Source organism: Pectinophora gossypiella, chromosome 5 (assembly GCF_024362695.1).
Source record: "Pectinophora gossypiella chromosome 5, ilPecGoss1.1, whole genome shotgun sequence".
NCBI lineage: Eukaryota > Metazoa > Arthropoda > Insecta > Lepidoptera > Gelechiidae > Pectinophora > Pectinophora gossypiella.
Window position 1 is genome coordinate 9,701,567 of NC_065408.1, and position 22,431 is coordinate 9,723,997.

Below are 22,431 nucleotides of genomic sequence, written 5' to 3' on the forward strand. Positions count from 1 at the left end.
TTATAAATGTCTGCTGTAAGCAATGGCATTAAGAGTGTTATTATGTCTGTTTCTGATTTATATTTTTGTAGGAAACCTAGACTCCGGATTTTAGAACTTACTTTATTATTATTTAGAGACAATGAAAAGTAAGCCAGAATCTGAAACAAAATACGAAACTTTTCTAGTGCCGTAAAGTCTTTTCGATATTTAATACAAGTAACACAAACACGGCTTTATTTCGGTTTATGAACGTACTTTTACTTACGGAACTGGCGGGAATTTCAAAAGTAATTGTGTGTAGTTTTCGCGAGATTTTTATGAAAGTATCGTGTAGTTAATATTGAAATGAGTTTTTAGTGATAGTGATAGGTGGTTGAAGTTTTCTCTCATCACCACTGACTGGGAACCGCTGCTTCCCTCGTAATATTTTACATAAATACCTACTGACCGGTTGCAAAATTTAATTATACTAAACTAACTTTTTCGATAATTGTAAAGTTATCGTATAGCGTTTTCTGATGCATTTAACTGTGAGAAATCAAATCAGAAACGCTTCTTTAATTGCGTGACTTCTTTAACTTAGTGAAGTTCTAAAATAATAAACGATATATTATAGTAAACAGGTACGTAGGTACATACACTAAAATTTTACAATAAACTACATCCCTGACCACAGGGTTGCTGAGGTTGATCTTCCTCCTCATTATAAGGAAAGAAAAATGGATTTTGCCAGATTTTATTATAAGTTATTCAGACACACACAAAATAGTAGATACTAGGGAATAATAATTTCGTTGACTAGTTAAGCGTTAAACTTTTCATTCGGTGCATGTATAAAATGTATACCTAAGCTTGTTTTTTTTAAACTCTCACATAGGTAAATGAATAGGACTACTAGGTTTAAGCTCATTTCTCTCTCGTTTAGCACATAGTTCAACGACGAATAGTAGCAATGAAATAGCGATACCCACTATGTAAATGTAGAATATGCCCTGAAACGCAAAAAAATAAATAAATAGGGTAATTATACTATATTAATATCTAAATTCACACAGAAAGATGATGATAACTCTAAAACAATAGGAAATTAATATTCGACAAATATGTATATCTAAATATGCCGCCTTTACAAAACTAAATAAAAAAGAACCACATACCACAATGTGACGAAAGCTTAAAGGTTCAATCTTTACAGCCTTTTGTAAAGAACGCGATAGTTTTACTTCAATTTGTACTTTGTAATCTAAATACTTTAAGGCAACCTAAAATGTAGAAAGGTTAAATAAATTAAAACTTACTTTTTACCTATGTCGTAGAATAAAGAATTTCGTGGCTCAGGGCTATTAAGAATAAGGTATAGATAGTCTCAGGGCATAGAATTATAATATAATACAATTTTAAATAATAATAATTACGTGTATGTATGGAACTTGTCACGTGTTCTCATCGTAGACGGAGACCATGATAAACAATTACAGCAAGAATATCATGATCCTGAGTCAATCAATGGATCGTATATTTGTATACGTACGTTTTAAAAAAGTAAGTATGAGTTGCGGTTTTATAAGTTTAGTGTTACTTGGTAAGCATGGTATGGGCATGAAATGAAAGAAAAATGGAAAATGATGAGTATGAATGTGGATGGATATGCACGTAGAGGTAGGGGACGATCCAAAAATTGTCTCTTTCTTACCCCCCACTTCCCTAAAATGGGAAGTGGAAGTTTGTATGGAACATTCCACAATTTCCAAAGTAGAAAGCTAGAAAACAATATTACAATTTGACATTGCGTAAATACATTTATGTGCAAACAAATTTCAAAAAGCAATATTGCTTTTCAGGTGAATTACTTCAATAATGTGGCTCTTTTTTAGACCCCAGGACTGAATGGTGGCCTATGGAAAGAACAATCACATTCTTGCAGCGAATGGCAGGAAAGTTGCTTATGAGGGTAGCACTAGATCGGAAAAAATGGTGCAAAATGAAGGAGCCTTTACCCATCAGTAGGATGGATGAGTGGGTTTTAAATAAAAGGATCACCTGGGTCTCCCAAGCTAACATCAAGCCGGTCTCGTGAAGACGGCCGATCAAGTCGCTTACTTTCGCAGTATACGGTGAACTCTTTCGTGCCATCACCACATTCTGCTCGTAGTAGAAGTTCTCTCTCATTATCATCAGATTTGGCACTGCCTCCTTAGTGATGTATCCGCCGATTGCAAAATTACCTAGTTTAAAAAAACAGTCACCTATTTTTTTACGAGGAAATGTTTAATATACTCATTACTTTTTTTAGTTTACTCAACTGTGAGGAATCGAATCTGAAACGCTTTCTTTGATTTCATTCCACTGTGACAGGTGTATTATGATAATAATTTATGTATATTTTTTTTAATGAATACTTTTGGTAAATTAAATATACTTACCAGCTGGCAATTTTTCGATACTGAAAGCCATACTTCTAGTAAAGCTCCTCCGTTTTAATTCTTCAGCGCTGTAAATCTTAAATTGACTGACCAATTGTTTTATTAAAGGCTGCAACAATGAATATTTTAATTCGTAAGTACTTCTTAAATTGTCTTGTAACAACATGTACATTCTTTGCTTTTACTATTGTTAAATAAATACATGTGAAGTGTTCTTGTTTTTTTCTCTTGTTGTGTTTTTTATTTTGATTCTTTTTCTTTCTGTTTTTTTTTAATAATATTATTTAATCTTTTTTCTATCTTTCAAATAATAATGTATTACATTTACCTCTGGCGAAAGTGTCAGTGAGTATATCCAAGCATCATGCGTTGCTCCCCACTGTAGTTTTCTATCAGTAATGTCTTGAACGGTGTCCACAGAGTTCTCGAACTTAGGCACGGTGAATGTTGAAGCAAGACCAGCTCCGTAGGCACTACAGAGGATCAGACTTGCTACCAGCAACCAACCTGTCACACTTCGGATCTTCCAACTTCCACTAGCATCGTCTTGTGACTATAGAAATTAAAGCATAAAATTTCCGACCAAAATCAAATTTCATACTTACAACTTTAAATAAAAAGTAGAATAATTATTCACTGTAGGTAGAGTAGGTACTCACTTGTGCAGTCATCATTCCAAAAATGGTCAAAAAAGCTTTGTTGCTAGAGCAGTCCATTGCTAAAATAAGTGCTAAGGAACTGATAATAAATGTTAGGACAGTGCCTATCCACATATTCCAGCTAAATGGTAATAGAGGCATTTCCCAGCTTACGAGCAATCTACAAGGAGAAAGATACTTTGAAAAGGTTTATTCAAAATTAAAAATAGCAAAGATGTCTATTGCGAGAGAAATGTGGCAAAACCGGGATAGTTGCTGCAACACCCACACAATAGAACATCTAACTTTAGGGCCGAGCGACTGTTCGTGACCACTCAAAAATTGAGTCTCTCGATAGTCGAATCAAGATGTAATATTTCAAATACTTAATACTTTAACCGGCAGAGGTTGTGTGATTTTTCAGACAGTAGCCAGTACCTATATACTCAATATCATGATGTTTAGGACTTGACTTTATAAATTCATACCTTGGTGCAGGAGCAATACATGTTATTGCGGTCCTTATTGATGCAGCAGAGAAGTCTAAATATAAATATATTTCGTACCAAGAATAAAGAGCAGCTGAAATATAAGATAAAATATTGAAAATGAAATGTAATGCCAATTTAATTAATGTTAAAGTAAAATAAAATTAGTACTTATTCCAAGATCAGCTCGATCCTCAATGACACTTCCAAGTACACCGATTCCTGTTCTGTTCTCATACATCTCGCCCCATTGGTCTTCGTCTTCCCTTACTATCTCAATTGTACAGTTCACCCATCTATCAAAGAAAATTACTTACTTAACTACAATTTCCGTGCTAGTATTGACTATTACGGCTGAATATACCTGCAAAATTCCTCGACAATCCTTACTTCGGTGCCATCACGTCCGGTAGGTGAATCTACGTCCAATATAACGTACGGTTTGTAAGTAAAGCAACCAACTTTCACAATTTTTCCTTGTAAATTTGATATGTCATTCGGAAATAAATTAGCACCCCTTTCAAACTCCTTGGTACAAGAATCCCACTTATCTAAGTATTCTCGCATACTAACTTCATCATCACGTCCAACAAACTTATGTGTAACTAAATCGTAACTTGTACATCCTGGTGTTTTTGTTATAGCAGGTACAATCAATAAAATATTTGCTATAGAACTTGTCTCTTTCATTAACAGAATGTCTAACAAAACTTTCGTATCCTCATCGCTCTCGTTGAAAGGTAGCATTATAATCTTTCTGTTACTGCGCCTTGCATTACCCATATAGTTCACTTTTTCGAATGCTTCCATAAATATACTTGGCTCTTTCACCCTTACAATGTAATCAGAGCAACCCTTTTCTGAAACGTCCAATATTTTATTTGCTAATTCATCCAAATCAGTTCCATTTGTAGCAATGTATGTGAAGCTAAAAGGGATCTGAAAGTTTATGTCTTCTTCGGAAACGAAAGTGATGCAGTAAGAATTGGCCAAGAAATTGTTGATAATAATTTGTAACAAAATTTCAATTGATGGCAAAGTCGCCTGCATGGTCCCAGCGAGCAACATGGTGATGGTAAAAATGTAGGGATTTATATTCTCGTTGATGGTAAATGGGAGTTGGTTTCCTACTCAGTAATAACCACACCACCAAGTAACCGAACGATGCTTTGCTTTTAGAGATCTGTCGGAGATTTCAGATAATATCTACTTTTGTACCTCAAAGTTTTAATTATTTATTGTTATGTTTAGTTTTCAAAATGTTTATCTAAATGACCATACATGTTGTGTTAAAGAATCTTCTAATTCATTAATTTTATAAGCCAAATCATGTTAAGCGTTATATTATGTAGAATATTGAAAATAAAACGTACAGAACCTAACAATGCCTCTAATGCTTTACGTAGGCGCAGTTCATTATGACTAGCATTACACATTCAAATAGGTATTTGATGAAGTAGCTGTTTACAATAGTTGTTTACAGGCAATGTTTCAAAGAAAATTTATGATTAAAAATTATAGTTCAGACAAACACGTAATATATTTGCCAATCAATTTTATTTTACGATGAAAGGGCGCCTATTAGAATATATAAAATAGCCCTTTTATTATAGATAATGTGTAGTGTTTAAGACAATGACATATTATATATCATTGGTTTAAGCACACAAGTTTTTTGTATTCAATATTTTATATTCCACTTCGAGTGGATAAATATATTTAGATATCGAATCTAGCTTTTTTTGACGTGACTTATTGTAGATGGCATTCACTACTTGGCTGGTTTGTGTGTAACAAAATATTAGAGCTAATTAAAAAAGAATTTGACACTATTTTAAAATGTAAGTTTATTTTGTTTCCTCATGTTTCTGGTTGATAATGTGCATAATGTTTGTATGCACCGAAACCACTAAAGCTAATGGATATTCTGTTATTGTAAGGTGACAAGACACACGCGGTTAGCGCCACCACTGATTTACACAGCCTTATACATCTTGATAGTAAGTAGAGAGCTTCTTCAAAACGTGGTATGAAGTTTTAAATCGTTTTTATTTTTTTACGTGAATTACTGTAGCGCGTCTTCACTTGTAACCACAGATCGTAGAATACTTGGTACTAACCAGGAAGCTGCAAGTAATGGCAATAAATAAAGAATCAGTATAGGTACATATACATTGACATTATGACATTGTGTGTACAATATAACACATACTTACTCGTACAGGCTTCGCTTGAACGATATACGTAAAATTGGTTAAAAAAGAACTTTTATATTTTTCTGAGTAAGTATTTAAGCTCTTTTTAACCGTTCTCTTATTAAAGAACGTATAATATATGAAAAATTACATACAGTTGTTGTCATAGACTTAGATTTCGCGTTTACGCTATAGTGTAGAGGAAGTTTTATCTACTTACTAGTATTAATTTATGAACACCGTTTTAAGAAATCTCAAAAGTATCAAAACGGCGCATTCCCGCAACGTATCCTCAAGACGTGTGTGGTCGGGAGATCCTGTCAAGTCGCCGCGCATCGGCCTAATAAAGGAGCCACAAAAAACGGAAGCTACTTCACACGCCTCGTCGTGACAAACACATAAACATTCAGATCAATCGACGCATTACACACCTGAATATCGGAGGAAATCCGTTTGAAATCATTATTCATTACGTATGTACTTTTGTTTTATATCGTACAATCGACATAAATTGTTTTACATCACTTACAGGGCTAACGTGCACAACGTGATAAAATTATCGATCGATTCAATAAATTTTGACGAAATCGATAAGTTTGTTTTTTTCTGTAACATGCGCGCCACATCATTTTGTTGGTATTTGGACAAAACGTCATGACTTATTTGGGTTCACATACTTATAAGTACTATTTTATAAAACGACCGTGATTATCACATTGCGCATGTTAGCCCTGCTGGTGAAAGAATTAGTCACTGCATAACATAAGTACAGGCCTAGTCGCCTATGTTAGAGCGCTGCCTGTAAGCAGGTACCTATATGAAACAAGACAATTTGTCATTATACGGCCAACAGAATATAAAACTACACTTCTATATAGCTATTCCACTGTTCTGCACTTGTCTCGCACACAGTAGTTTAGCATTAATTATTTATTTATTATTGTTGTGTTGTGTCTTGGTTTCATACAAGACCATTAACCCGGCCCCAGGGGGACAGAGTCATCTGTTCTGCTCTCCACTGGGGCAATTCCTGTTCGGCGCGTCTTTGCCGCAGGGGTGGGTGCCTCATGCCATACTTCAGTAGGCCGGAGTGAGATGGTGGCTGAGTTCTAATAGGGACCCAGACCTACGGGGTATTACGTAGAACCCTTGCCCAGGGATACGGGTGAAGACCGCAACGGTTGTAATGGCGAAGATGGGCCAACGGTACGGCAATGCAGGACGGAAGGGCCAGTCACAGGGACAGTAACCTGGAACATGACAGAGGGCAGCAGTAACTGTCAGTACTATTCAGAGGTGGAGGACAGGAGTCCTAGTATGGCTTTGTTATAAACTACTCTGGGCGCCATCCCACTTCCGTCAGACAGAGTACTGCGGGGCGGAAGGCAAGAGGGAAACCACTGCCCTATTTTTCCCTAAAAAGTAGCATGGAAAATGCTGCACCGACAAGAGCGTGGCTCTTCAACTGATGATGATGATTGTATTTATAAGTCATTAAAATTAAATTAATATTAAATCAGTTAAGACTGTTAAGAAAGCTCATTGACAAAACCGCATTACGCTAATCGCCTAGGTCAAAACGGGCTTAAAACGTACCGCAAATAATATATCTATAATATTATTCATAAGAAATATATTGTGTATACAGTAACCCTATTCCCTGTAACAAACAACTGAGAGTGTTTGACTGTGCCGGAGCGTAACCCTATACGATATTATTTTATATTTTTATTTCTCCATCTGTTCACCCGGAAGGTTTTTTAAGGACACATTTTTACAATAAAACTTAAAAATTAGTAACCGCAACCTTTATTGCAAAAATAAATATTTAAATTATAAATTATGGTAATCTTATTCTCATTTAAGAAAATTATTTTTAATTACAACGATTTTATAGATATAACAACATCAGATTATACTAATTAAGTACTCGTCAACGCAACTATGATCTCACAACTCAGGTTTCTGCACAATTTTTAGCCCATATTTTTTACTATATTTTTTACTCTATTTAATCCTTCTTCCTTAGTTGAGCGCTAGACACTTCGATAGCCCGTAGCCAGTGTTTGATCTCTTCAGGGCATTCAGGCTTCTTATCGGCTCCAGGGATACCCTTAAAGAGTGTGGCAACATCTACATCGATCAAGTTCTGACGGGACATGACGATAGCACGAACGAATCCGTCATTTAATGTGACGAACTTCTGTTCAACGAAGAGCGTCTTGTCTTCCCAGTACACCAACTGAAAAAATATTTATTTTATATATGTAGGAAAGTGAGTAGAAAGTAAGAGATACGGATTTGGTTGTTTATGAGGATGGTTAATGAAAGGGATGGAAGAAAGTTTTTTTTAAAATATAAGGGGTTGTCTATTATGGGTTGGTCATCGGAATGCAAGGGGCATTTTGTTTTTGAAAATAAAAGGAGTCAAGATAATTAAAACACCCCTTTTTATTTCTATATCCCACATAAATACTTGCCAAATTACAAAGACATCAAACGTAGACACACAAAAAAATTATGTGTGTTTATTTGTAGATAAATTAATTAGTTTCGGAAGCCGACTTATTGTAACTTGTTAATAATAATTCAGTCTGTCTTATAAAATAAACATACATAAAGACACTCTCATATTTGCCAATATTAGTACTTACTTACAAACTGTGAATACTAATACCAACCACAGCAACATCAGATTTTTTAAGAATAATACGTTTATTAATACACTTAAATGTATTATTCAGTCATTCCAATTTGTTATTCAAACAAGCAACTCACCCTTGTCTCCACTTTGTAAGCCGTGAAGATAGGTATGACTCTCCTGTATCGAATGCTGGAAGCACCCTGTAGGGCGTGTCCTTTGGCTGCCATGATGTTGTCGTAGATGCCGGTCCGGTCATAGAAGTGGAACCTGGCGAAGTCCAGCTCCCGAACGTACCGCGCATTGTTCATGTGCTTCAGAAAAATATCCACATCTTGTGTCGTGCAAAATCCTGGAAGATGAGAAGGTTTCAAAAAATAATTATTTGGGTTTTAATATCGAAAACAAATCTACACTAGAAACAATGTACGATCTATTGTGCCTGATATCTTATGTTACAAACCACCTACCAAAATTAAAATTTAATTTATTCATATTTAATATCATCATCATCATCATCAGCCCATTAACGTCCCCACTGCTGGGGCACGGGCCTTCCCTATGGATGGGTAGGGAGATCGGGCCTTAAACCATCACGCGGGCCCAGTGCGGATTGATGGTTATTAACGACTGCTAATGCAGCCGGGACCAACGGCATAACGTGCCTTCCGAAGCACGGAGGAGCTCGAATTTTTTTTTGTGGTCACCCATCCAATGACCGGCCTTTGCGAAAGTCGCTTAACTTCAACAATCGCAGACCGAGCGCGAGCGCGATATTTAATATAATAATTATTTATTTATTTTATTTTGTATCTATGTGTAATTACACTAAGATTTTATTAATAAATAAATTCATCCCGAGTAAAAATATAATGCATTCAATAATATTTTAAAATATTTTGACCGCTTATCACAATGATGTAAATACGTTACTATTATCATTTCGATGCCTAAGTACCTACGTATATATCGTGGAAGGATTTTCTTTCTGAAATTTTCTCGCTACGCCCTCTAATACGCTTGAATTTGTGATTGATTGGAACTTAGAAGAAACTTATCTAAGCTAATACTATAAGTACTATGCTAATACTAATTTGTCTAGGTACTAACAATCTGATTTCCGGCCAAGTAATTAATGTCATTTGCGGCAAATTTACAATAAGTCACGTCAAAAAAAACGAATGTGATGATATTGAATACACTAGATAATGGATTTATAGTCATCGCAGGAACACAGTTTTGTACATCGTTTGATTAATATAATTTGTTGAATACATTGTCGAACGTTGTATTTTATTCCATAGACAACAATTGACGGATGAACATTGAACAAATCTACAAAGGTACATTGTTAGAATCAAACTTCACAGCCAATAATCTTCGTTGCCTGCAAACCGTGTGAATCACGGTGGTTATTTTACTTATGCCAACTATTTTGGCCTCATTAATGTATGTCCGACACACCCTTTACCGTTTTCCAATATTTTTTTAAGCTCAAACCATTACTAATAATAATGAGCTCCCGCTTCATGTTGCCCACTAACACTGATAAGGGCTTCTTACATACAAAAGACATCAATTAGATCATCGGTCTTCTGTATAAGTACTTAATAATATTTTTGACCATAACTTTAAAACTATTAAGCCGATTATGATAAAATTTGCTTTATTCCCTAAGTTGGAATCGTCTATATCAATAGAATCCAAAGAATGATTGCGATACAATTTGTAGTTTCTGAGAAATGTGTGAATAAACAATAATTAACATACATACATACAAAGAAACACACGAATATGTTTGTAAGATATAGGTTTTCACCTAGTGTAGGAAACAGGGGCTTAAAAATAAAATTGTGCCTTCCTTTTAGAACAAGAATTTTGTAACACTCTCTCCATTATTTGTTTGAATAAATGATTATTATTATTAAAAAAAAAATGTTGCGTAATTCCAACAATATTTCACACATACGGGTCAAATGAATAATTTCCTATTTTTTCAAGTCGGTTTAAATTATTATTTCAGGAAAAACCTTTGCATGTATAATTTGTTTCCTTGCTTAACATTTGTTTTACGGGAATAATAATTTGTTATAGTGATTAGCATAGTAAATACATAAGGACAAGGTGCCTCTAATATTTGATCTTCAAAATATAAATGGTTGTGATAAAAATAACCTTCGATTGCCGATTTTACAACTTTTACGAATAAATTAAATAACTTCAACCTACACGTGATCTTATGTAAAATAGCTTATAGAATATTGTGTAAAATATACCTACCTAAAAGATAATTCGAACTCCTGTGTTTGTATGTTTGATAGTAATCCTATTTATGTGTATTTTATAAAAAAAAAACCTAAACTTGAAAGGATATTTACAAACTTATCAATATCAATGATTACGACGAAAATAGCCATTGACATTATTATTAGCGTCTTTTACGAATACATTATTATTAAATACCTACTCTTTTTCTCACGCTTGTAATCTTTACGGGGTGAAACCCACCGCTGCATGGAAATGCAGACGACTCACTGGAGTGTTCTCAAACTTTGCATGGGGATTCCTTTTAGGACGTAGGTGCTCATTAAAATGGGATTTTGCGAAATTCAACCCCCAAGGGATTGGAAGTTAGTACTTACCTATGAAACTGCGATTTTTAAAATTAGAATCATGACGCGAACGATGCCGATGGACTTTTGGGTCCATATTGGCTCACGTAAAATTCTAATTCCTATTCTTACACTGACTACCTGTATAAGCTCATAATAATCACTCCTCATAATTGTATTTTTCATATTATTTTTATTCATACATTTGTATTACTACCAACGGAGCTCATATAACCGTTAGTGATCATATTTTTTTTATTAATACTGTTACTTTCAAGAACCAGTTTCAAGTGATAATATTTTTTTAGATTTTTTTTCTTCATGACATTCAATTATTAAATATTGTTTTTTTTAATAATTATGCTTTTAACATAGTATTAATTGTAAAATGTTCGATTTAGTAATATTATAACAAAAATTGTTATATGAAATATGCGTGAACCATTGAATTACTATGAAAGTTGGCCTTGTAATTTTTTTCGGAATTTTGTATGAAAAATTTTGTAAGGAAATATAGTAGTTAGTATAGGATCTGGTATTTCGCCGACCGCTGCCGCGGCACGCTTCGCGCTCTCGGCTCTTGCATTGTGGTCAAAGTTCTAACCTAACCTACAGAACGAATATTGGAATAAAACACATTTAAGTATATGAATATTGTAGTTATTTATTGGAATGATTATGAATGATGTGTATAATTAGTGATATTATGAATTTCAATGATTATATTTTTTAATATTTAGTTTTTATTTTTTTATGAAAATGATCTATGAAGAATACTTTAAATGGTATGAGAAATATTTTCGAACATCCGATCATAGGAGTTGAAAAGTTATCTAGGACAATGCGCACCTGGAAAACATGTAAAATTCATAACGATAGTTATTTTTAAACAGCTATAGAGCAAGTATGCTCCATAGTATGGAGCTTCTATACTATAGCGATGGAAAATTTCACTTGATATTAACTCAGAATAATGAGCTGAATCATCATCGTCAGTATTCGTTACGATGTCACTTACATCCCGTACAAGTACGCACAGGTAGTACAAGTTCGTATGGGTGTTTGTGTCACCCGTAACAAATACTGACGGGGATGATTCAGGCCATCCCCGTTGAATCTGAGTTGATACTATGCGGAATTTCCTGTCAGAAAATTCATGAAAATTTTAGTGTTTTTTAATTAATTTTAGTTCTATATCTACTATTGCGACGGAAAATTCCAATTGATATTAACTCACAATAATGAGCTGAATCCTTTCAGTATCGGTTACGATATCACTAACACCCTGTATACGTCACAGCTGCTGGGCATCCCCATCCGAACCGAAGGGGTATGGAGCACACTCCATAATGTGCGCTGTGCTTCTTTGCCGCTCGCATGATGCCTACTCTCGTACTTATTTACGTTTTTACTAGCTAGTATGGTGCGGTTTCTAAGTTACCTACCCTTTATAATTTAACTTAAACAATGCTCCTTAGCTTTTTTTCTCACGTGACTTATTGTAGATTTGCCGCAGATGGCATTAACTACTTGGCCGGACAAATGGGGAGCAACTGCTCCTTAGCGTTTAAGGTATATTAAAAAAACTAACAAAGCATCATGCGAGGTAGGATTTGTACAAGAGTACATTTTGTTGGTGGCGCGAACGTAGCTGCGCGATGTTCTTTTTTTTTCATTTATTAATATTTTTTCGTAAATAAGTACTAGAATAATAGTGTAGCAAAAATTTAGTTAAACAGCTAGAATAAAAATTGCCGCGAAACGATTTGTATTTAGTCCGGCATGCCAGCGTGCTACCATGCGCTTAGATATTATAAAGTGACACATTAGGTATGTACTACTTTTCGCTGAATAAAAACTACAGCTTCCATGTCATATCCATTTTTCCACATCTCAAATGACAAGCACCGCATCCACGTTAAAACAACGCACCTTTACTTTCATAGATCTTGTATTACGGATTTTCTCATACAAATTATATGATTTCACTTCCAGGTAGGTAAGTAGCTAATAAAACAATACATAAATTCATTAGATGACCATTGTATTTAAAAAGCTGTGCATTTTTAAACGTTTTTTTGTTGCTTAGATTGAATGGAAAGAGTTTTTAGTATGTTAGATTAATTTACCCTAAATTTTTTTTAGTTTCAATCTGAAATCAGCCCGAATAACAGGGCGGTTAAAATGGCCACATCAAAGCAATTCATCTAAAGAAGCAATATTGCTATTTGACATTTGTTTGCATTGCGCACTTACTTTTACATGCGCAAATGTCAAATTGCAATATTGCTTTTGTAGATGAATTGCTTCGATGTGGCCTTTTTAACCCCCCTAAACGGATTCAGCATCTTCCAAGGTAGGTATGTCGTTAAAATCAGCAGAAGTGTTGTCCCCTTTCTAATATGATGCATATATTTCACCTCACGAGTGAACTAGGGGCAATGATATTTCCAGCGGTGCCTGTAATACACCTCAAAGGCGTACCAAGGGTCAGTACAAGTTTCCGTGGTCCACCCAGGTGGCCTTGTCAGGTGGACCCCGGATCGGAAGGGCATTATACGAGTATTGACCTGATCATCTGTCACGGTTCATCATTTCGATCATGAAACTTCGTCTCCAAAGTAGCCGCAAATTATCTTGTGGATGCTTTGGCTCTGCTCACCCCTTTAGGTATCACAGGCGTGCGTTTATGTATACAATCAAACATTATTAACGTTTTTTATGAGGTTCGAACACGTGTTAAAATAAAATATAGAAAAAATATTTGTAAATATATTATCTAATTATAGGTTACGATGACGCTCATGATGAAAAAAAAAATAATAAAAAAGTTTATTTAGGTAAAATCTACGACACACATGAACAATGAACATGTTCATGAATGATGAACATTGATTTAATCTTGTTAAACTTATAAGTACTTCTAATCAAAGTTCATTTAATTATATGCGAACCTTAATAAACAATGAGAAAAAAATCCAATTGACGAGTCATGCAAATATTCAAGAATAGGAAACTTACCGTAAATAGTGGTTGTATCGTTGACACCGCATTTCTTTTGAAACAGTCTTCCAATTCCTATGGTGAAAGCTATCCGAAGGAAGTAGTTTACATCCCAAAACATGTAAGCTAGGGCTACAAGAGTTGCTACTATGCAGTAATACATTTTAAATAATGTTTACAATATACCGGAGATAATTACAAACCACCGTATACTCGAAGTATACGCGCAAACTAATGTTCTAACGCTACAGCTACGTATAAATTGCCGGTATGTGAAAACGTCACCGCTTGTCTGGCGTGAAGTTTGTACAGAGGAGTCAATGAACTAGCATCACTGGTCTGAAGCTGGCTACAGCACGTAATAGGGTCAAGTTATAAGGTAACCAAACGCATGCCAAAAACCTTAACGTAAAGTACATACTTACACTTACCTAATGAACTACATCAAATAACACCATTAAGTAAACCAATATGGCAATAGACATATTTTTTATTTCTATAACACACATATTCGAATAGTTACATTGCCAGTAATATCCGGTCAAGTAGTGAACGCCATCCGAGGCGAAATACGTCTATTATTTAATAGAAAAGACATCAACGAGATCGATTTTCCATCACATAGTACACACAGTATTGTTTTAGAGTCTTCGTCCTATGAAGGCCTTATTTTGTATCACCTCATTCAAATAAAACACACTGGCAAACTATTGGTCAAAATAATACACATGTTTTATAATGATAAAAAATAAAAACTTGGGATTTTTTGTTCTGTTTGTATTGTATGCAATATAAGTATTTGATCTGATAATTTACTTGCAATGAGTATATAAAACTCTATTATCATCTGCTATGTCTCAGTTTTTCACTCGTCACTTCCATACTTCGGAACCAATGTTTGAGATACTCGGGGCATTCTCGTCTGTGTTGTGAGCCAGGCAACCCTCCCAACAGGACCTCTGAAGAGTCACCATTCTCTCCTATAGCATGTTGTCTCGAAACCAGGAAGGCTCGAACTTTACCGTCATGTAAAGTAATCACTTCATGTTCAAAGAATAATGAACGTTCATCCCAGTACACGAGCTGAAAATCAACCATTCATTTAATTCATCAGGAACTATAAAAGTTTCTCCATTAAAATTGGCAATGTTATAAACGAAATCTTGGTATAAGTTCTCATACAATTCCATGACGTCATTACCTTCGTGTTAATCTTGTAAAATGAAAACAGTGGCACGGGTTCCATAGTGAGGGTGAGAGTACATCCTTGCAACGACTTGATTCTGAGGTCTCTGCTGCGCTGGTACACACCAGTACGGTCATAGAAGTGGTACCTTGCGAAATCCAATTCTCTTAGCAGCCTCGCCTCACGAATACAACGAAACGAAACGTCACAGTCTTGGAATGTACAGAGACCTGATGATGATTAGTCGAATTATAAAGTGTAATTGGGTCGTTCTTCTTTTTTATCGACAATAAAAAGACATTTTCCCAATTAATCGGACTTAACATCTTTAAAATTATAACGGCAATAAATATTTTAAAACATCATATAAAGATCTGTCCGTAAAGGACTATTTAGTGGTTCTCTTTATCTTGGTAACATACTTTTCTTTGCAGGCGCATTCCAAAAAATATTGTGACAGAGTGGCCCTTTTCATCGGAGACAACATTTCAATATACCACTCTGTCACAAAATTTTGTGAAAAACAATGAAGCTACGTTAATAACTAATTGAGGAACCGATTAGTATTTTGCTTGTATTTTGAGTATAATAAGATAACTATATTTTTGGACAATGGAAACATGAAATAAAATTCTAAAACATAACTTATTAAAAGCAGTACGGAAGACAGATCATTGTCGATAAAAAAGAAGAACGACCCAATTAACTAAATTATCCGACAACATTAAAAGTGATGCTTACCAAAAATCGTGGTTGTTTCGTCCAAAGTATAATTCCGCTGATACAATCTGCCCGATAACACGGTAAAATAAGTTCTCACAAAGTAATTCACGTCATATAAAATGTAAAACATAACAAGAAGAACCAGAAAATACAACATGGTACTAAATTTAACTACAATCTCTTTTTAAGTCTACGCAAAATGTCGATATGCTGTGAACTCTACTTTCGACACTCAAAACAAAAGATTCGAATGGAAAGACTAAATGTAAATTTTATGGAAATGCGTAACGTTACCTACGGAAATCAGTTTACCTATTCAATGTATGTGTTACAATCTTGACCTCCATATATAAAAAGATTAACAAGAATAATAACGAAGGAAAAAACGAATAGTACATTTAGGTTTCAAGAGTTATCTAGATGTACTTAATTAAATTAGGCATATTATTATCTTACTCCGCCTCCATCACATTCATGCATCCATTGTGGTTAAACTAACAGGCAGCAAAGGGAAGCTCATTTTATTTGTATTGTAGATTAGTGACATGGTCTGTCTTCATTAATAAGATTGCTTCAGATTTGTAATCGTCAGTTCTAATAGCCGGCGGCGGCAATAGGGTCGGCATAGTGTTTATGTAGCCATTTGGCAACTTATCTCGTAGAAACTCAGCATCTTTCTCTAAATTTACTTTATTCATCAGACCAATAAATAATCTATAACAATTATTTGAACGAGGAAAGGATACCAGGTTTATCCGTCTAAAAATAAATTAAATAGAATATAAGTAATTACAATTTAATAACACAACTTTAACACAATGAATCAATGATTACGTACTTAATGCATATCTTTGGTATACACTAAAATTAGCCTTTAACGAATACTAAATAATAACGCGTAATTATTTTAATGTATTTTAGTCTACTGTTCGCTCATTTAACGACACGAGCTTTACATCGAGGCTTCGTTATCAAGAACGACACCAACTTGCAACATAATCGTACGCACAACACTTCGATCGGTACTTCTAACGCAAAACTTCAGTGGTGATTGCACTGTCGGCAATCAGGTGCGCAAGGAGCGGGCGGGGGGTGTTGGTGTTGTAGCGGGAGAAACAACGGCGCAGATAAAGTCGGTAAAGCAGGCAAGGGCACAAGCCACTCAGAGCCACACACTCGACCCATCACCAAAGCAGGCAGCAGAGGCGCTCGCGGCCCAACTGGCCGGAAGGCAGACCATCGCGTCTCATTCTCTTCAGAGCTGGTAACCGATGCATCGAAACTTGAACTGGCACCCGCGCCAGGCGACAGCAGTTTGTCGCGGTGGCCCTGCAAAAGACGGCCTTCAAGGTAGATTCTTCCATGTTGGTGCCGAAACACCTCCTAAAATTGTAAATTCAATATTGCATTCATTTATAGTCCTTAATAATCCAGCCAACGACCCACACGGTAGAAGATTTAATTTCTGTCATGATTAGAGCCTTACCCGACTAAATAGTCGCTTTTTTCTCATTAATCACTTTACGTCTGAGGCGTCTTTGCGTCTTGGGGTCTGGTTTATCATGATCTACTTATACGACGCGAGTGACTACCCGAACCTAATAAAAAAACGATTATAACCAATCCTTACCAAGTATCAGTGTTTCATCGGTTATCCTAATGTTGGCCTATTATATAACTATTTTATAAACCTTAATGATTTAAATATACGTTAGCACCGCTCACCTGTGTAGCATTGAAGTGTTCAACAGCTCGGAGAAGGTCGTGGTTGCAGCGACGTAGAACGAGCTCAAGCACTGAACGCTTCTTGCCAGGGAACAGCTTACGTAACATCTCCAAGCCCGCGGTGCTTACTGTTCCTTCACCCTCTGTTGGATCTTCGCTTCCACCGATCCTACAATGTGATATTTAATAAAATACAAATCGAAACGGTAGAACTTCGAACAGCGGTGGTCAATCGCATTATCCTAGAATTTTTGGTCTTTTTTCAAATATCCTGTTCCTGTTCTCTGTGTGTGTGTGTGTGTGTGTGTGTGTGTGTGTATCCTGTTTTTAAGTAAGTACGTAAGTTCTGACTAGAAAAAATCTAACCAAAATGATCATATACAAATATAATGCGATAGCTTTCTAGCGATCAAAAGCTTGTTTAAATGCGGTATGATGATACATTGGGCCGATTCCTGCAGGTAAACTTCAATTTATTTTAGCTAAGATTACGATTTAAATGTCAAATTATTTATTAAGTACCTATCTAAATTGACATTAGAAAACAAGTTCTCACCGCGAACGTGGTGTAGCGGAGTTCCCGGCAGAATCCGGAGACGCACAACAATCTGGCATGGAGTCACTCGTCTCGCTATCGATGTGGATGGGCTGAGAACAAATAGTTTCTTTAGAAAGTAAATACATTAATAAAATTACGCTTATTTCCTTAGGTAGTCAAAAACCACGGAAATCTACCACTATACCGTCCTGACGCACTACTTTCGATTCATCCATTCTCATTAAAATGAGCTATAGACGCAGTTACGGGCGCATATTAGGAAGTCTGAAAAGCTCACGATATTGCCTCTGCGTTAATTTAGCGAATGTTCTTTTAAAATTTAAACCCCATTTTTAACCTTTGTGTCAGGACATCTGGGCCTTACGAGGTTAAATAACAATAAATCTACTCACAGTCTGATCATGAGCGGAGTCAGGTTCCGGGCCGGGGCTGGGACAAGGGCCTGTGACCCTCATCCCGTAGATGCGGCCTGGGGGCAGCGCCGCCAACGCCGTCCCACTCTCCACCGACGCCAGGTGCAGAGCTATCTTATCTTCAGCTGCTTGCTGGCGCTTCAGAGCCACCTGCCCGAAGTATGTCTATGAAAAATCTTTAACCATCGATTCGTTTCACACTTCACTGCGTTCCATTGCTCTTTGGAAGACTTTGGACTTCTGAGACTGTTTGGTCACTGTAAGTTAGGATTAGCGTCGATGAACTAAATTACAAAATTGTCTTTACTATTCACTTAATATGTAATAAAGTAGCTAAATGCACCGCCGAAATATTTTACCTAAGCTACGTTAAGATGAATCTCAAACGGTAAATAAGAAAAATCTGGGCTTGGGTACTAGATATTGAGGCATTTTCTAGATAATCATGTGCTAACTTCGACCACATCATATCTTACCATCAGGTAAAATTGTGCTCAAATGCTTGCCTATCACATAATAAAAAAGCTAAGTAAGTCGTCATGTCAGAAGCATATGACGCCTTAATAGTATAACCCAGCCTGACACCAGCTTTTCTGTCGCCCCACACGAAAGAAGAAGAATAAGACAAATCCAAATATGTTTAACGTACCACGCCATACCAAACTTTATCTCGTAGAAAAGGGAGTGATAATACTGATAAATTAATTTAGCGGAAAATCAATGACAAACACGAAAAACAAATGTTTGTGTTTGCGGTAACTCGCCTTCGCCCCCGGGTCGACCGGAGCCCTAGCGCCTCATTGCAAGAGCAAACAACATCCCAGCAAATCAAATAACGACTGGACTCCTACGGAATACGATATCATTGAAGAATTCATTTTTCTTCATTCGATAAAGCATTTGTATTCTAAAAAAATTGTGGTCTATATCATAGCATTGATTTTTTATAAATAGGTAGTTATGATTGGTCTCTCCACACTTCCTATACAAATCCTTAACAGTAGAAAAGTATCTAAATAGTTGTAGTAGTAGTAGATAGAATAGTAAATTTCAACATGTACTGTAGACAAAACTATACACTCTTATGATCTAAGTTGGTCGTCGTCCGTTTTTACCACCTTACACCAACAAGCGTGGTGTGAATATAATTGGGTAGTTTCCTAGGTCAAAATTAAATTATGAAATTCTGATTACTACGAGTAAGTAAAGACAAATTTAAAACTAACAAACAACGTTTTCTTTTTTATTTAACTTATTTATGAATTTTAATAAAGAAAAATGTAATAATAGGTGCGACATTTTGTCACGTTTTTCTATGACGTTTTTCCCTGACACCAGGGTTGATGCGGTTGGTAATCCACCTCACAACCCACACGATAAGAAGATGACTATGTATATGTATAGTAATGTCGTGTATTGACGTTTAGTAAAAAGTAACTGATTTGACTAGTTGGAAACTACCCTATTGCCCCGGCTCGGGCTCTAAGCCACTGAATTTTAATTCACGAGTTTTAATTCACGTTTTCCAGGTTGGTTTCCAGGATTTGTACCTGGTTACCTACAATAAATAGGCTCACCTCCTATTACATGGGACTTGAACATAGCTGGCGAGGAGTGGGTGTATACAACTGCTGCAGAGCGACCTCGGCGAGGTAAAATTACAGTTTACCTCCAACTCTATGGTCATGTCAGGTAAGCCCCGGCAGAACACTGATGTCAAGCGAGTTCTTAAGCTGAAAGGCACCTCGCACCTGGTGAGTATCGGTTTGCGACGTATAGATACACCTCTGGCTACCCCATCGGAGATAGAGGCGTGATGCAATGTGAATATAAGTATGTCTATTTAAAATGATACTTTAGCGTAGTAATTTATGTTCCATTTAGGATTGTCTATACTTAAAATTGACACCACACACTGCGCTAACACTCCAAATCATCGCCCCCGACTATCAGTCAAGTGCACAGTGCTTTAATTCCCCGTCAGTTCAAACACCTGACTGCACACAAACTGTTCGATTATGGATTCAAACTGCGTAACACAATCCCTTCAATATCCCTAGTAAATCGTGGATGCAAGTGGGGTTCGACAGCGATGCATTACTCTGTAAACCGATCGATGCCCATCCGTCGTTCCGTAAACATTGCCACTTGTTTAAATAAACCGACACGCATTAGCCGATCTCGATTTCACTACATTAGAACACATTAACGCCTCTAAATTGCTTGTTATTTCTGAATTAGGTAAGGTTTTGGAACTGTTTTTGAGACTGGGATGTAGTTCCGTACCAACCATAATAATAGACGACTAACGACACAAAATATAAGAACGCTTTCCTGTAAATATCTTGTGGATATGTGTGGGATAAAGTATTTTATTATCTGTTATTATGAATGTTAATGGTAAATGGTAGAGTTGGGAGCAGAAGACCAAGGCTACTCGTAAGTGTACTTACAGACCAGAGACGATGGTATCGACGACGCTGTCGATACCACTGTCGTCTGTCTATAAGCGCTCTCAGTGATCAAATCGAGGAGCTGAGAATGTGGGTCTTACCAAAAGTTTAAAACCGACAAGCATTATTTAAGATGACTTTGATAAGAGTAGATGAAGCGAAAGCGGTGTGCCAGGATATTTCTAAGCAAGAGACGTTCTTTAAAAAGCTTGCAATACTACAAACATTTTATCAGATTCCTGTAGCGAAAGACTAAGAATGACTTCCGAAGAACTGAAGAAAACTTTAAGTACCTACCTACTTTGCGCTTTCGTCAGGGTTTCATACCAATTGATTTCCAGAAAAGTTAGCGCATAATGAGCACTCTTTTAAACGTAAAATCTACCTACTTGTTTACCTTTGGTATACTTACCAGACGAATCAAAAAGGAATGTTCATACCTGAGCAGCCATTATCCGTTGTCGTTCTTTGATGAGGCCACACTTCGGGCATTGGCAGTGTCGGTAAGCACAGGCCTTCTTATGGCCGCGTAGACTGGAGATGAGACCATGGTTGCGGCATCGAGCGCATTTCGGCACCCGTGCGCGACCGCTATTCATCTTAATCTTCTTCTAAAGGTACTACCTAAATCAATATTACCTATTGTTAAAGGGCATTGTTCGTTTGTTGTGTATAAAGTGCTTTAGTAGGAGCAAAGGCTCGACACGATCTTAGAATAAGGGGCGGCAATACTGTATGGGTAAGTAGGTACGTGTATTAACCTCTCATCTGCCGGAACGCGGATCTCGACCAGACACAATGTAAAATCTATTGTGTCTGGTATCTCGGCAGATGAGAGGTTAAACTTTATTTCATACTTACGTACTTACCTTCTTATTTTGATTCATTCATACGTAGTTATAATAGAAATAATCTGTTGTCTTATTGCAGGTATCTAAGTGTTTATATAAGTATGTAGGTATAAAAAAATAAATCAACCTTTAAGTGGCTGTCTTATTTTTTTTATTACTAATTACCTAATTAATTTACTCGCGCTTATAACCAAAAAGTTTTTATTCTATAAAAACTAAGTAGGTACTAATACTAGCTGTTTTCCGTCGGAAAAATAATGTGAAATGCCATAAACTAAAATTAAAACAAAACAATACTTATTTCTTTTAAAATTATTTGGCTTTCGTTTATTATTTTAAGCGGATTTTGGGCCAGTTTATTGTAAAAATGACATTCACTTTAAATATTCTTGATTTTGATATGGACTAATTTTATATCTTAATAATATTGAGATGAAAGAAACTTTGCATTTTCCCATTCCCATCTACTTTTCAACAGTGTGCGTGTTTTTTTTTTCCTACCTAAAAAATCATAACAATACCTAAGGGTTAATGCTTTA

General features: G+C 35.9%; 4 protein-coding genes across 4 annotated transcripts; all 4 read right to left on the reverse strand.

Annotated features, from left to right (window-relative positions):
- Positions 1-6: 6 nt before the first annotated feature.
- LOC126366953 (ionotropic receptor 21a-like) lies at positions 7-4,599 on the reverse strand. Its single transcript, XM_050010296.1, has 9 exons — positions 3,896-4,599; positions 3,703-3,827; positions 3,532-3,625; positions 3,065-3,224; positions 2,734-2,958; positions 2,406-2,514; positions 2,023-2,207; positions 1,140-1,244; positions 7-974 (listed from the first exon to the last, which is right to left on the reverse strand). The coding sequence occupies exons 1-9, from the start codon at positions 4,597-4,599 to the stop codon at positions 852-854; spliced, it is 1,830 nt and encodes a 609-aa protein (XP_049866253.1). The 3' UTR covers positions 7-851.
- Positions 4,600-7,519: 2,920 nt separating this feature from the next.
- LOC126367195 (protein THEM6-like) lies at positions 7,520-14,238 on the reverse strand. Its single transcript, XM_050010614.1, has 3 exons — positions 14,001-14,238; positions 8,505-8,719; positions 7,520-7,968 (listed from the first exon to the last, which is right to left on the reverse strand). Exons 1-3 carry the CDS (start codon positions 14,143-14,145, stop codon positions 7,738-7,740), a joined length of 591 nt encoding a protein of 196 aa, XP_049866571.1. The 5' UTR covers positions 14,146-14,238; the 3' UTR covers positions 7,520-7,737.
- A 228-nt stretch (positions 14,239-14,466) lies between these two features.
- Positions 14,467-16,173, reverse strand: LOC126366915 (protein THEM6-like). The gene is made up of 3 exons (XM_050010259.1): positions 15,910-16,173; positions 15,184-15,398; positions 14,467-15,065 (listed from the first exon to the last, which is right to left on the reverse strand). The coding sequence occupies exons 1-3, from the start codon at positions 16,046-16,048 to the stop codon at positions 14,826-14,828; spliced, it is 594 nt and encodes a 197-aa protein (XP_049866216.1). The 5' UTR covers positions 16,049-16,173; the 3' UTR covers positions 14,467-14,825.
- A 664-nt stretch (positions 16,174-16,837) lies between these two features.
- LOC126366954 (doublesex- and mab-3-related transcription factor dmd-4) lies at positions 16,838-21,928 on the reverse strand. The gene is made up of 6 exons (XM_050010298.1): positions 21,911-21,928; positions 21,482-21,652; positions 18,568-18,738; positions 18,173-18,264; positions 17,610-17,785; positions 16,838-17,234 (listed from the first exon to the last, which is right to left on the reverse strand). Exons 1-6 carry the CDS (start codon positions 21,926-21,928, stop codon positions 16,933-16,935), a joined length of 930 nt encoding a protein of 309 aa, XP_049866255.1. The 3' UTR covers positions 16,838-16,932.
- Positions 21,929-22,431: the final 503 nt, after the last annotated feature.